Below are 15,703 nucleotides of genomic sequence, written 5' to 3'. Positions count from 1 at the left end.
GACTTCTAAAGCAGCTTTGAAAGACTATCCAGCTTCTTTGACAGGTCTCTCTTACCCCTCTAAATCTTCTCCCAAACATTGTGATGAACTGAATGAGTCAAGATTTACTAGATGAGCCATTTGCAGCAAGAGGAGGCAGCTTGTGGCACATGTTGGCTGGTAGTGTACAGCCAGTATGTGAAACACTCTGAAAGGGGTCTGCTGGAAATGGGCTGCCCCATGGTGCTCACCTACAACCATGGCTCCCACAGTACTTGGCATAGACTGGGTGCTGCATTGTTGGTGCTAATTGTGTTACTTCTGCTAAAAAATTAAGCCTGGGAATTACTTTGAAGTAAAAGGTACTTTATGCTTCTAGGGAAAGGTTAGTCTTAAAATCATTGTCATGCTACAGTTGTCACTCGTTAAGGACCTTCTTGATATTCAGGGAAGAGAAATATCAAATCCATATAAACAAATTTTATTGGGGGTTTAATGAATCAGTGAGAGCATCCGTTCCTAGAGGGCGACAATAAAGAACTGTGTCTGCATGGTATCCTTGGAAATGAGACCTTTGCTTTGCCTTGTTGTCTGCACAGATGCAGACCATTGGAAACACGGTTCACTCTTCTGGGCTCATGTTAAGTGTGCTGGTGAGAGCCCACTGGGATGAACAGACTCGGACATGAAGGCCTGAAAAGGCTCTCCTAAAGCTTTGGAATGTCCTCATTCTTCAGACATGCATATAATATTGAGTGCTTCTAAATGCAGAATACAGGCTAAAATTATTTTAGAACCATAATCACAGTACAGGAACATAGACCTTTTGGGACATTGGTGCAAGGCCAAGGCAATATCTACCTTACTCTTCCAATCTTTGCAGTTGGCATGTGTTTCCTGGTCTTCCACAGACTTAGGTCACCAGCCCTCTGAATGTGCCAGGTCCTTCAGGCTCCAGCAGATACCTCTGTCTGAGCCAGGTGTCCAGCTCTGCTGTCTGGACAGGGGTGTTAAGTGAAGGAACATACTGGAGGCAGCTGCAGTGAGTACATTTCTATCTGCACAGCTGATGTACTCAAACAGCTTAGATCTGCTGCAAAGTTGAACACAAATGGAGACCTTGCAGCCAACACCCTAGAGTTCAGGAGGCCTTTGCTTAATATCCAGTCTTACAGGAGAGAGCATATTCAGTGTTAGCTCTCATAAAGAGATTCAGCTAAAAGAAGCCTGGTTACAGTTTACAAAACGCCTGGGACCAAAGTAAATGTAGACATTGTTAGAAAGTGGGAATTGATGCACTGTCAGCCTCAGGTGGAACTGTAAGTGGTTACTTCCTGCTGGAATTGGGACTGGATGTGTGTCTGACCCCCCCTGTGCTAGAAGAGCAGAATTCTTGATGAATTGCATTGCAATTTGCTCATGTAAGTGCTTGTAAGGAGCTGTTACTGACAGAAGTCTGATTTTTTCCCCCCTTTTGTAGAAGCAGGTTTGCTGTTCTTCAATGTTTTAGATTTTAAAAATCTAAGCCATGACTAAATGTATTTTAAAGTTAAAAAGCTGTTTCTAATTGTATTTTAGCCTCTGCCTGCCCTCTGCATCTGAATTAAGAAGTAATTTAGAACATCCTTGTGGCCTTCTCTTACCTGCTAGTAGTGTGAATTTTGCATTAACTACTTCTATGAAAATGAAGTCCTTCCTATTGAGCTTCATTGCTTTTTCTGCCTTTGAGAGGGACCCTTACAGTGGCTTCAATTCCAAAATAATTCATGTGGAGAGCTAAAAGTCGAGAATATTCCATTTTCAATGTTGGGGGCATTTAGAGCATAAAATCTAAGAAGTTAGAGCATTTCTGTGAGTGTTCTTGTACTGTCTTTGGAGAAGGCACCTTTTATGAGGCTGTTAAAAGTAAAGGACAGCACCTGCAAACCGGTGCTGTAGCACCTTTCTTGGGAGATCTCATACACTTCATTTCCAATTCAAATGCTCATCCGTGTGTTTTATTTTCTTTCAGGTTCTGGGTTTATCATGTGCAGTGGGAAGGAGAATCCGGACAGCGACGCTGACCTGGATGTGGATGGAGACGACACACTCGAATACGGGAAGCCACAGTATCGTTTTTGAAAGGCTCTTACCAAGAGGGGACCCAGAGGTGCATCTGCCCTAGGAAATGGTGCATGGTCTTTGTCCGGCCCTACTGCAAATGACACAGCCTTCTCCAGTTCCCATGTTATTTGAACTAGGAGGGGTTCCCCGTTGCTCCCTTTGAGATCCTACTCTTGATACAGCACTACTTCAGACCTGGTTGAAATCTATAGGAAACATTGCAAGGGATCAGTTAGAGTTTCTTTATTCTGTTTTGTAAACAATCTGTTGCCTCCATGCAGGTTTGTTCTATATGGATAGCTTTTCCTGCTTCACAGGTAGGAATTGAGTTTCTTTTCCACAAGACACCCTTTCGTTTTCAAGGGGTTTGTGCAGTAAGCACTATTCACCTTCCACTCTGCGAGATTTGATTTTTTTTTCCCCTTTCATTAGATAGTTCATGGGCAGAGCTATCATTAAAGGCAATTTTTGGGAACTTCTCCATCTGGGAGCAGGCTCTTTGGGTACAGCTCTGGGAGAGCTGTGAGCACACTTCTGCCCTACAGCAGTTGTAATAGGCATCAAGGAAGAATTCCTGCAAAGGCATTAGACAGATATTGCCTTAGCTGTGATGAGGGGCAATGTACAGCCATAGAATTAGGTTTTATTGAAATCTGTACCAGCCTTTAGGATTGAAGCTCTAACCTTCCACTGGTAAAAGAGCTCTGTACTTCAAACAGAATTTGTGAAATTGTGCAAGTTAGGTTTGCACAGGTTCAGAAACTGGTTTTCCTTTTCCAAGAAGCTGTGGAATCATTTTGCTATCAAAAGATTTCTATTTCTCTCCAACTAAAACAAAACTTTAATCCAGAATTTAAAAGCAGGCCCCTTCATGGATACCACCCCCTCTATTTTTTTAAGGTGTCCCAGAATTTGTTTTGTATCCCAGACAGTGTCCCATCTCAAAAGCCTTTCCACTGTCTGCAGCAGGGCTGTATGTTCCTTAACCCTTTGTGCTCAGGTACACAGAAGCAGACATTATCCCTTGCACTGGAGAAGAGCCAGGTGAAGCCAAAGAAAGGGAAGCGCTCCGAGGTGCTGTTCTAAAGTAAGTATCATGCCTTTCTAAATTATTGCATCCATTACTTTTGGGGAGTCTCGGTTTGTAGAAAATTCTCTGTTCACTTGAGTACAAGGGTTGCAACAAGAGACTTACGGAGAAGCACAGTCGCGCAGGTGGGTTTCTCTTTCTACCTGTGCAGCCTCAGTAAAGCCTCCCTGTACACTCACCCTCTCTTAGCCATCCCACTGCCCTGACAATGCCGTCTTTGCCCTGAACAGTGCTGGACAGAGGATGAATTCTGGAAATGAGGAAACTGTGCTGATCTAAGGCCTTACGTATCATCTTGCTTCATGATGAAATGTGGCCTCTTAGCAGTACAGTGTGATGCCACTGGAATCTTGGTTGGCACAGTAGGAGTCTGGCATCCCATGTGTGACTTCATTGCATCCGATTGCATGTTGTGGGGTGTGCAAACTGATCCTTCTATATTCAGCTCTGGGTTGGGGCAGGATGTGTGCTCTGCCCACATACATATGTGGAGAATGTAGGCAGCCAGCATTCAGGGCACTCAGGGAAGCATTCCAGGCAAATAAAATGACAGGGAGCTAGGATTGCTTTCTAAGCCCCCTGCCCTGCATAAAACAGGACTTAAATTACCCCTCTGTCTCTTTCACTGAGTGATCCTGTGGGGTCAGGGTTGAAGTGATTGATGGAGCAGTGAAATGAAATTTTCTTACTGTTTAGCCTGTCGCAAACACTAGTTCAAAATTAGGTTTCACTCCATAGAAAAGTGGCATTTGCCACATTGGATCCAACCCATTGGTCCAGTCAATACTTTGCTAACTGTGCTAGTCCAAAAGCAGGGCTGCAAAGACACTGAAGCTCCTTCACAGCTAGGACTCTGGTATTGTAGCAGGAGGATACTTGGTTATCAGTGGCTATGGACACTTAGTGCTTGGTGAGAGAACTGAGGGCCTGAGGCCAGGAGATGCAGTCCCTTCATGTGGCTTGCACCTAACACATTGTTGTGCTGTTTGGACAAGGTCCTTCCTTGCACATTTCCTGGACTCGTTTGCCCATCTCCACAATACAAGAGGTGATGTTGCTTTTAAAAGCACTTTGAAATTCTGTTGAGTTTCTGTAGAAATGCAGTAGTGTCACTGATGCCATGAAGCATGAGCATGTTTTTTGGCTGGCCATCTGCTCACATTTTGAAACTTAGACTGATGGATAGAAGTATTAAGAGAGGAGTGGTTGGTGGAAGGGATAGCTTTTCCTGAGCAGCAAAATTTTTTGTATTCAACCTTTAGCATATTGTCCTTTTCTTTTTTAGTGGTGGCACACCAAGTACTCGAATAACACCGGAGTTTTCTAAATGGGCCAGCGACGGTGAGTGTTGAAATTGTAAATTGTTAATTTATATACTTCAGGAGGGCAGATAGATAATGCATGTCTTTTGCTTCCCAGTACTTAGGAGAGGTAGTTACTAATACTCTTGCAGTGTCATCAGATACATATGCACATAAAACCACACTATCTTTTTGGAACTTTACAGCACAATTAAGTGTCAATAATGGCAGCTAGGGCAGTTCCCAAAAATGCCACCTTAACTGGTATGGTGATGAGAGATAGGGTTTGGATTGACTTGATATCATGTCACTGAAAGGCAAACTGCTGTATTACAGAGGGAGCCAGCAGAGCCTGACAATGTGATGGTGGTGTTTACCTGCCGGGTGTTTAAACTACACAGGTGCATTTATTATTGAGTTTTTTTCCAGCTACTTTTATCTTCCCTTCTTTGAGAGGCTATGCTAAAGACTTGTATCTTTTGGGTAGATCTTATCTTTCTTGGCCTTTATATGGCAAAAAAAGCCTATCGCTCTGAAATCTTCACCTTTGGAGTGGAAGCTCTAGGATCTGTCCTATTTCATGACTTGTAGTTGAGACTCCAGAGCAAATGAGTTAATGTGAATATGTACCTTTGCATACTTGAAAGCTCATTGGATTGAGAAGGAAGGGGGAAGTGTTAAACCCATTCGACTGCTGAGGGTTTTTATTCAATGCCAGCAGCACTGTAAGTGTAAGCAGCAACCTACTGGAAATATGAGAATAATAAAACCTGGCGCTTTCCAGCTGTAGATGCCAAATCCATTTCCAGACCTGGGCAGTGCTGCTCCAGCTCCCTTAGGAAGAAAACTGAAGCTCAGCGACCTGAAGAGACATGTCCCAATGATTTTGTTCCCTGTTCTGTTCCTGTCATGCTTTGGGCATTTGATTCCCAGCCTTGAAAGTACCTACAAGATATAACTACTTGCCAGTGGGAGTGGGGGAAGGGAGAAGAACCAGTTTTGCCAAGGGCATGATGGTTAAATGGAGAACATAGGATATCTATCACAGGCATTTCCTTCTGTGGGATAGGCAATCACATTTACTTTCTGTGACGTAGAAGCACTTGCTTATAGGTATTATCAGTTTCAGTAGCTACAGCCATGGAGGTGATGAGGAGGCAGCCCTGATGACATTTGCTGTGAGCTGTTTTCTTCATACCTTTTACCTGAATACACAGTGATGAACCTACAACCCTGGGGCTGGTTCATCTTCTCATCTCCACCTGGTGTCTCACACTCTTCTCCTGTGCTGGGAACAGCCATGATGAGCAGATTGTTCTGTCATTCTAGTTACCTGGTATATATTTTTCTGCTTGTATCTGTGAAGTCTCGGCAAATGGGAGAGGCTGAGAGCAGGGTCTGGGCTGGGTGGATTTGCTCCGAATCCATCTTTCTAGAAGAGCACTTTTATGTGGCAGCTGCATCAACCCTTCTGAATTAAATCCTGGCTTAAACAATGGATATATCAGTGGGGGTCAGATCACTATGAAGTGGGGACAGAGCAAGGGTTGTATTTTGAGCCCTGAATCATAGAAATACACTGTCCAGAGAGGCCCCCCGCCAGACAGGGACACTTAGCATCAGTCACTTCTCTGTCTCTTACCAAGAACTGGCATGAAAGTGACTCATTGGGGTCCTCTGAAACTGTGACTTGCTCAAATTATTTCATTGCAATGATTTAATGTTTTATTAGTAATTTTTCTGTTCTTCCTTCCACAGAAATGCCCTCAACGAGTAATGGTGAAAGCAGTAAACAGGAGACCATGCAGAAGACCTGTAAGAACAGTGACATTGAAAAGTGAGTGTGAAGTGGGTAGCTTCCCTTTTTCTTGTTTTAAAGAACCATAGTGTCCCATCTTGTGCTCCCAGCACCAGTGGTAATCTGAAGGTAGGCATATTTGAAGCTTTTACCACTGAGAAGAGAAGTTATGCTGCAACACAAAACCTGAACTTGGAGCACTCACCACTGCTGTGTTAACAGAGGGCTTGTGGGGAGGTATCTCTGCCAGGTATCTATGAGGGTGGGTACCCAGTGACATGGAATTGGGCACAGCTTCTGAAGGGCTTCTCCACTGCAAATTGCCTTCTTTTAAATTATGTAAATAGATATATCCATGCTTGCTTTCTTTATCTTCCATCTTTCATCTCTCAACAAAAGAGAATCTCCCCCTAGCAGCCCTGTTACTTGGAAGAAGTTTCACAGAGAGGATCTCTTTTTCCTTAAGATCTATATTGAGCCTTTGCATGATTCCTAACAGAAATAATGTCTCAGTTTCTGAGTTTTTTACCAGCAGCCCTTTCAGTGCTTCAGAAGTTTCAGTCCCAGTGTTTGAATATACAGTAGTGGAGGGACTGCTGGGTATCTCCTTTCCTGTCCCTTTCTGCTCACTGAATGTGCTGCAGTCTAGTCTGAAATAGAAATAAATGGGTTTATCTGCACTGCTCATTTGAGTAATAGCCTCTGTTCTGAACCTTATTCCACATGCTGCTGGAGTAACTTACTGCTTGGGCAGATTTGATGGTCCAAGCCTAAAACTATAGGCTGTCCTCTGCTGCCATGGACTGCATTAGCTGGGATGGGACAGTGTTTTGAGTTGATTATTGCTTGATAGAAAACATTGCTCCAAGATCAAGTGAGAGACCAAACAACTTGAATGAGGTGGAAGCAATGATGTAATGGTGGGTTTTAAATATTACATTTTGTGGTGACATCAATGGATCGTTTGGCATGGGGAAAAATCTAGTGGTGTAGCATTGAGCTGACTTTACAGAAAGTTGTCATTTTTCTAATGTAGTTCGTTCTCCTCCTGCCTCTGGTCCTGACATGAGAGGTTGCATCCCTGGCACATTTTTTTGGGTCTCTGACAGTTCAGGCAGCCTGGCAGAGTATATGTTCACAATAAGAGTTAACTGGGGAAACTCCCTGCTGTAGAGGGAACTTTAACACTGCTTTGCTGTCTTGGCACTTTCCTTTCTACAAGCCCTTTTTGTTAGCATGTCCCAAATGTTGGCTGTCTGCCATTCAATGCTTCTCAGTCAGCAGACTTTGGCCAAGGACCACTGAGTCTGGGAGCCTGCAGGTCAGTGCAGAACCAGCTTTGTCCTTAGAGTGAGCCAACCATTGCATGCTGTCTTAGTGGCAAGGACTCATCCCTTCTGCCCTAATCTGTCAGCCTATGTCTCAGCTGCTGCTTGCCTTCCCTTTGGGCCTCCTGCCTGTCAGTGCAGCAGCCCTCCATCCTCCCAGATCCACTCCTATTGAAAATCTTTAAACTGTAGGAGCTGAAAGGATTTGACATTTTCCAGAACACTTGAGCTCAAGTGATAAAATTGACATAGCTTTAATAATCTGATCAAAGAGGCTTTAGCTAGCATCTTTTGAAGGGTCCCAGAATCCTTTCCAAACAACTCTGGCTCTAGCGCTGCTGTGACGTGCAGAGAGCGAGCATGTGTGTGTCTGTGCACACACACCTTGCTCTGCAATAACCTTGCCCGCTAAAGCTTCAGTTCTGCTAAAAGTCAGTAAAACCCAAAAGAAATTACAGGAAATTCCTTAAATGTCTTGTTCAGTCTTTCTAATAATTTTAATTTTTGAAAGTAGCAGAGGGACCTTTTTGTTTAAGGTAGTTTATTTCACCAAGGTTCAGAAAACAAGACAGTGTTTCAGGTGGAGAATTCCTAGCTGCCTTTTTTTTTCTCTCTGCTTTCCTTTGAGATTCATGTGTGATAAATAGTTTCTGTCCTGCCATTTAAGGAGTCTGAATGCTCTGTGTGCTTGTCTGTGTAGTGGGGTTCTGTTAAATTAATTGATAACAGGGATCAGAGCTAGAAGCCTACAGAAAAGGAGGGGGAAGGGTTTCTCACTGTCTGGCTGCTTCCCACTCCACTGCTGAGCCATGATATATGGTGACCTAGCCCAACAGGCTAAATTGATTCATCTCTAGTTCCTGTTTCTTAATCTGGAGCTAAATTGGTTTCATTTTTCTTGTTTTGGGTGGTGCTTACAGGAAGTTTTTGGCAGCGTCACTTTACTCCATTGTTTGTAACTTCAGTTTTTGCCTTTAAATCTGAACATTATTGATTGGCATGTTAAACCTTGTGTAGCATCTGATTAGCATTTTTTAAATTGTCCAGAAGCACGTGGCTTAGCACCTGTGTCAGCTGTGCTCTCTGTTTAGAGCAGGGGCTAATAGAGTTAGCAGTGATCTGCCTATTGATCCTTCTCTCATAAGAATGACGTTCCTCCCTCCCCTCTTCCAAAAATAAGGCCAGGCAAAGAGAGTAGTGTAGTTTTGTTTGGTTTTTAATCCATTAATACAGTACACTGAGCAGTTCTCCTTTTGGCACACAGCCGAATTTCTTCACTTGAGCAGGTTTAAATTAATGTAAAAACATGGGGTTTTGTGGGAGAGTCTCTTGCATGTAGAACAGCTAGATGAGGTTTGGGGTAAGTCTGTGTTTTTTGCTCTGCTCCTTATGCTGTGCCAGATTATAAGTAACTTGGACAAGATGATCTCATTATGTGTAGTGTTGAACTTCAGGTGGCAGCCAGGGGTAGTGGGAGACATGGTGCTGGTCCCAGGTCTCCTTCCCAATCCTGTGAGATGTCTTAGTGCTGAGCTTTTTTAGTCTTGCCAATGTGAGGTGTCTGGAAGAGACACTGGGGTGCTGAAGGCTCTTGGGGAGAGATGAAGGAGCATTACACTATCTGAGCCCTGCCTGTCTGCTGAAGACCCTAGCCATTGCCAAGGCAAAGCTCAGCCGGTGCAATGCTCCTTTACCTCAGCTTGAGATGCAGCTTTGCTCAGAGAGCAGCTGGTCCCTCATTGCACATGCACCCTCCCTGATGGCCTCCACTGATGCTGGACTCTCAGCAGGAGAAGTGCTGCTCACAGAGAGCTGCAAAAAGCACCTTCCCCACAAAAAGTCTTTCTCCCTTCCTTGTGGGAGTCTGGTGCCATTTTGAAACAGAGGTTCCCCGGGGTTAAAAGCCAGCATCTTAATTCAGAGTGCCAATGTTCAATTTTGCTTTCTGCTACAAGACTAGATTGCAGGCCAGCGAGAGAGTCTGGGTTAGTGGCCCACTGGGTCACCTCCCATTTGTTTTCCTCAATTTTGTGTTGTCATAAATTCATTCCAGCCCGTTGTGGTTGATCAGTTTATCTCCGCCGGGGCAGGGAGCGCTGCGAGCATGATGTATGGCACAGAGCATTGTAGCCAGCCTCTCCATGAATCACTCCAGCTGTTTGGTGTCAGCCCCAAAGCAAACAGGGCCTGGCCACTGAGCATTGACTACGATGAGCTCAGTATGGGAAGAGACATGACGTATGAATGTTTATTTAATAATTCTCTAATATTTCCAACGGAGTGTGGCTGTGCCTTCTGGGAGGGGTGAAAGGGGGGGAGGTTGAAGAGGGAAACTCTAATCTGTTGGGGTGGGTCATAAATCAGGCAGACAACATCATTAATCAGGGATGGGACAGAAGTGGAAGGAGGTGGGACTGAAACTGCCATCCTTGCTGGGAAGGGGGCTGTGCGCTTTTTTTTTTTTTTTTTTTTTTTTTTTTTTTTAAATCTTGTTTCTGATTCCGCTTGGCCCCAGCCACGCTGCCCGCATAATAGCAAACCTGGACACAAGGCTGTTTAAGTGAGTATGCTACCACTGCTCTGAACCTTGCAATACAAGCCTGCCAAGCATTAAATCCCTTTATAATTATCTTCTTTATATAACACTTCATGCTTATCATGCTTCATTGGATGAGACGCTTGTTGGGTTAAAAAGAGGGTTTTAGAGACAAAAAGCAATTGTATTTGTTTTATTTTTCCTGTCTCTTCTTTCTTCCCCTTCCCCCCCACCTCTCCACTTTCCAATCCAGCTGTTTTGAAGTGTTGGCTCTGGAGGGACTCTAACGCAGCAGCACAAGGAGGAGCATCAGTTAAAATTAAACTAAGTTTAGATTGAGGTCCTTGTGCAAAGAGACAGGCATGGGAGAGCAGTCAGTAGCAGTGTCTGTTGGGGAGACTCTGCTCCCAGGCAGACCCGTCCAGGCAGGAGCAGAGTGTGAAGCCAGAGGATTAGCAGAGGCCTGAAAGGGAAGGAGCCCTTTCATACCAGCTGAAGCTGGTATGTTGGAGGAATACAGAAGCTGTTGAGAATTCACAGCATAGGATAAGCGCTACCCAGCCCTTCTCCACAGTGTCACACCATTAATAGGTTTTGATGGGAGACGAGAACATCACATAGCAAAGACAGAATTAAAAAATTAACTTGAGTCATAAATGAACTAACTCTTTGTGCTCTGCAAAACTGAGAGCATGATGCTGCTGGTGGGTTCAGTACTAGAACAGCCCACGTGAACTTGGGAGAGGATTCAGGACACTGAACTGAAGTGTGGGATTGAGATCAAAGGCTGAGAAAGAGCTGCTGGGCTGTGCTGCTTGTGTCCAGATTTTTATCTTTATTAGGTTTTACTCCTTTTCAGTAATTGAGTAGTATGTGATACTGTGTTTGTACTGTATACTGGTGTTCAGTGTTGAAAGAGTATGAAAGATGCTTCATTTCTTTATGAAGTGAGGCCTTGGCATTACTTCTTCCTCTGGGATGTGACAGTGGAGAGCAGAGTGTTTGGCTGTGTTTCTTCATCCTGCTCCCTCTTTTAACTGTTGGAGAGAAGTTGCATGTGCCAGTAATGGTCTTAAACATTATAACCACTGTGCAAGCTGAAATTGTATCAGTGTCCGGTTCTTCACTGGCCAGTGGTTAACAAAGCTCAGCGAGGCAGGCTGTGACTGTACAAGCTCAGACCTGGGGGTAGGTGATGTCTCTGTTTAGTGCAGTGTTGTTCAGAGGTTTGGTCTAATTTCATGCCTTGAGGCAATTTTCTATAGATTTTGACATCTTCATATAGGAAGGGACTCCTATTTCTCTTGAACCTGTGATGTTTTAAAGCTGAAGCATCTGCAAACTCAAGGGGTCTGCTGGCTTCAGGGGCAGTAGGTTCTGCACCCCTAACCCATAACTGGTGAAAAACCCAGGATGGAATTTTATTCCTACATTGGGGGTGTGGTTTAGGCATCTTGCAATTTATGTCTCTTTGCCTGCCCCTTCTTTTCTTTTTTTCTTTTTGTAGTTTCAGAAATGCTGTTAACTTTAATTTGTAGAGTTGCTTCCTGGGAATGAAAAATCGATGGGGGGCTATCGCAGTGTGAAATTCGACTGTCACTATTGAGCTATAGAGTTACCAAGATGTCTTAGAAGGTAAAAAATAAATCGTGGCCCAGCAAGTGCTCAGCTGTGCTATTTCAAAGGGGATATGAGGCTGATGGTCTGTTAGAGGGTACTTCAGTTAGATGGATGATGATTCCCTGTGAAATATTGGAGTTATTCCATAGGTAAGAGAAACTTTAGCTTATAAAACACAAACAGCTGCCTTCTAGCAGATGAATTCTGCTCTTAGATGTATGAGCAGCTTGTCAGAGAGAGGACTCGTCCCTAAAATTAGCCTGTTGTGTTTAACATTGTCTCTGATGGAGCATTGTGGATCTTGCTATGTTCCTTTTGAAAATACTTTGAGGATGTGATTGTTTATTCACATCCCTTAGCTATGCTGCAAGAATTAAGAGGAAGGGACTGATGCTATTTTTTTTAGGAAATGTTTGTGTGGTGACCAGATGCTCTGAAGAGAAAAGTAACAATTATCTTTATGTAGGCTGCACTCCCTGTTTGGATGAAAATGTTCCTTTGAAGAGCAGAAAAGGGATCATGTTGTGCCCCCTCCTCTACTAGTTTGCTGTCTTTCTCCTGCATCTGCTGAAGGGCAACCCTGGCTACACAAGCTGGCTGTTTGCTGATGGTGACAGGGCTACTGCTTTCCTTGGCACTCACTAACTGTTGTGGCAGGGCTCAGTAAGTGTTTGTGCTGTGCCAGCTGCTGTATGACAACAGGATGGTTGTAATTACAGCTCTTGGTAGTTTATGCGTTTCTTAGGCTACAGTTAGTAAGTATAAATATGAAGTAGTACTTTAAAAAGGACCAGTTTTGTTAGTTCTCATTAAACCATGTCTGGGACAACTGTAGAGTGGGTAATTATTTCTCTTTCACTTGAATGCACAGTTGCAGGACCACTGAGGGGTGCTTTCTGCTGCAAGGAGGAGTGTTAAGTCACATTTAGTTGGAGCTTGGTAAAGATTTACCAAGGAATTTAATGACAGAAGAATTCATTGTGCTTTCATATCTCCTTCGTCTCTGTAACACAGAACTCAGCTCTGCCTTTACAGAAGCAAAGTAATAACAAGTAATATAAAGTAGTTTAATATCCGTGTTGATTTTTTTGTCCTCACTTCAGTGTCAGTGCTTTTCCTAACCTTACACCCCACTGCTACAGGCACTTCATCCTATTTCTCCATTATATTTTTTCTTCATTTTTGATAATTTTGTCTGCAAAAAGCTGTTGTTTCCCACACAATTGTATAAGTATTCCTGCTTTACCCTCAAATAGCCAGCTCATGACCTGTCCTTCCACTGTGCTGCTGGTTTCCTTTTCTAGCTCTGGGACCACAGTTGGTTATATGACACTCATGTGCCCTGGCCTCCTTTAATAGCCTCGTGTTTCTTTTTGAAGGCACGATTACCTTAAATGATGCTAATTCTGATCCTTTCTTTCCCTGTAAAGGAAACAGCAACAGTGTAAAAATTCTAGGGTGGCAGCAGCAGTTGTAGGAAGCTGTCTGGAGGATGTGTTACCGCACTGCCCTTGTGTGCCTCCAATCAGCAGTCATGAATGGAGGTTCTGGAAAGCATATCACCTCCACAGTAAAGCCCTTAAAAGGCTATAGATGAATCCAAGTGCTGCTGTAGTAGCATAGATATTTCCTGTTTATTTCAGGCATTTGGATGGGGGCCATGGGAGTAGAAGACATTTATTTAATTGCTCACAGAGGCTGGCTGCAAGACTCAGCTGCATGTCCAACCTTCTGAGCAACTTTCAGCCCTAGGAATTTGCGATTGCTCTTTCATTTCATGGATATTTTATAATTTTGTGCCCTGATCGTCCAGCCAAAGCTACCAATAATCCCAGACCAGCTCCAGGCCACAGTAAGATGACAAGTTACAGCTGCCATAAGTCTTCCACTAGAAAAATAGACCTGCCTAGCTATACATGGAGCTTGGTCATAATCCAAACATACTTACTTGTGGATGGAGGCAAGTGTCCGTAGGCTGGAACCTTTAGTCTGCGTGCCTCAGCAAGGAGAGGAGCTGCATTTTCCATTTCCACCTCCTGTCTTTTGTTGCCCTGGTTTGTATTAAGATAGAGACCACAATGCACTTTCACAGATCTGTTAGAAATACATTTGGGGTCTCCAGGATGAAGGATGTGTTTGAAAAGTGAATCAAGATATTAACACATTAGATGAGTAATTATTTCTCTTTAGGAACATTGTTAGAGAATCATTTTCTGATTCAGCCTGTGCTGCCTCTACAAAACCTTGCTGTAGCAAACCACTTTTCCATAGCATGGCTTTTTTCTTTATCACCAAAGCTGCTCCAGTAAAGCAATGGGATTGCATTTATTTTCTCTTTGGAACAGGGAACACAGTCTCTAAATCTAATCAGAATGACCTATGCATTCTTTCTCCCAGCTTTCATGTCGAACCATAATTGCTCAAATGGCACATTTAAAATTTTGGCGCAAGCTCAGACTTTCACTCGCCGCCTTTTTAAATCAGTCCCAGTGGCCAGTGGATACTGCATAGCCCTACAAATGCATCTAAACATGCTGACTCCGAGGCTCCTTCTATTCTGAATGATCAGCAGTGCCATCTGTCTCTGTTTTGATTGGGGCTGGGCACATGTGTCCCAGCAAAACATGGGCCAAAAATAGGGAAGAGAAAGAGCCAGCGCCTGAATTTACTTCCCGCTTCTGTAAAGACATTGTTGGGTTCTGTGTTATGGAGGCGGGGGAGATGTGAAAGCAAAATTAATTCTTCTGTCATTAAATTCTTCGGGGAATCTTTACCCAAGTCCCTACTAAATGCAGCTTAAAACGCCTTCTTGCAGTGGTAAGCTCCCCTCAGTGGTATTGCGACGGTGCATGCAAGTGTAAGAGAAATAATTCCTCTGTGGGGAAAAAAAGAGACAACATTTTTGGTTTGCATCAAGATGAAATTAGTCAGAAGCAAACTCTGAATTTGGCAAGCAAATGCCAATATTAACAAGTTGTGCAAGCAAGTATAAAATAGAGGCACCCGTGACTGAGAGCACCTCGGAGTCGTGTGTGTGTGCCCTTGCATGCACCCTGCTCCAAATTCACAACTTAGAACACGGAAATTAGAATGGGGAACATTGCATTATTCATAACTTGGCAACCAGAAGCCAGGGCACTTTGCCAGAGTAAACTATTCTCTATAATCACAGGTGAAGCAACATTCTTTAATATCTTACAATACAAAAACATACATTAATCAAGGAAAGAGGGCTTTTTTTTCCTAGAGGACAATAAATTAGCATCCTTGCCAATTTCCTCAATACATGTGACAATGTTTTACAGGATTATAAGTCAGCCTCTTTAAAGGAGGTTAGTCTAAAAACAAATAAACCAAATAAATGAGATTTTTAGCTAAATAAAAGGGAAGCCAACTCCTAAAACATTGATGTCTTGCCAGGAGATTTGCTTTTAGCATTGGCAGTCTTACAGACCTTTTAGAGGGTCTAAACTTCCCTTGGTGTGATTTGACATGGCTTTTCTGTAAACAGCTTTGCTGGGCAGTTTTCTACATCAAGGCATGCAAACCCCTTCTGCTATAACCAGCTCATCTAGTGAAATAAAATCTCAGTACATTGTGCCAGTCTGGTAGCCCACATGTTGTGGGGTGATTCACAGTCAATCTGCCACCAGTGCCTGATGCTGGGCTTCTTCCAGAGACTTAAGATACTGAAAATGCCTGAGCTGTATCTGTTTTCTTTTAAAGCCACCTGTCACTTTTCTTTTTAAAAACTTAGGTGTCAGTTTGTTTTGTTTGTTCGTAGCAAAGGGGCTTTTTCAGCTTTATGTTATGTTCTTGCACTCCAGTTAAGTGTAAAAGTCCTTTCAGTCTGTGGATCTCCCACTGACTTCAGTGCTTCTCACCCACATCTGCCAAATAAACTCCCTGTATCTTTACCTCATACTTGCTGCAGGTGACGCTTGCTAA

General features: G+C 43.4%; 1 protein-coding gene across 5 annotated transcripts in view; it reads left to right on the top strand.

Annotated features, from left to right (window-relative positions):
- RNF220 (ring finger protein 220) overlaps nucleotides 1-15,703 on the top strand; it is a 213,973-nt gene that overhangs the window by 180,824 nt on the left and 17,446 nt on the right. For all 5 annotated transcript variants that reach the window (XM_053949884.1, XM_053949885.1, XM_053949886.1 and 2 more), the window contains 4 exons: nucleotides 1,991-2,087; nucleotides 3,083-3,169; nucleotides 4,458-4,513; nucleotides 6,232-6,310. In XM_053949884.1, coding sequence (XP_053805859.1) covers nucleotides 1,991-2,087; nucleotides 3,083-3,169; nucleotides 4,458-4,513; nucleotides 6,232-6,310 — 319 coding nt within the window. The remainder of the gene's footprint in view (nucleotides 1-1,990; nucleotides 2,088-3,082; nucleotides 3,170-4,457; nucleotides 4,514-6,231; nucleotides 6,311-15,703) is intronic.

The sequence above is a fragment of the Vidua chalybeata genome, chromosome 9, assembly GCF_026979565.1.
Source record: "Vidua chalybeata isolate OUT-0048 chromosome 9, bVidCha1 merged haplotype, whole genome shotgun sequence".
In the NCBI taxonomy this organism is placed as follows: domain Eukaryota; kingdom Metazoa; phylum Chordata; class Aves; order Passeriformes; family Viduidae; genus Vidua; species Vidua chalybeata.
Note: the sequence above shows the minus strand (reverse complement) of the source record. Positions and strands in the feature narration are given on the sequence as shown.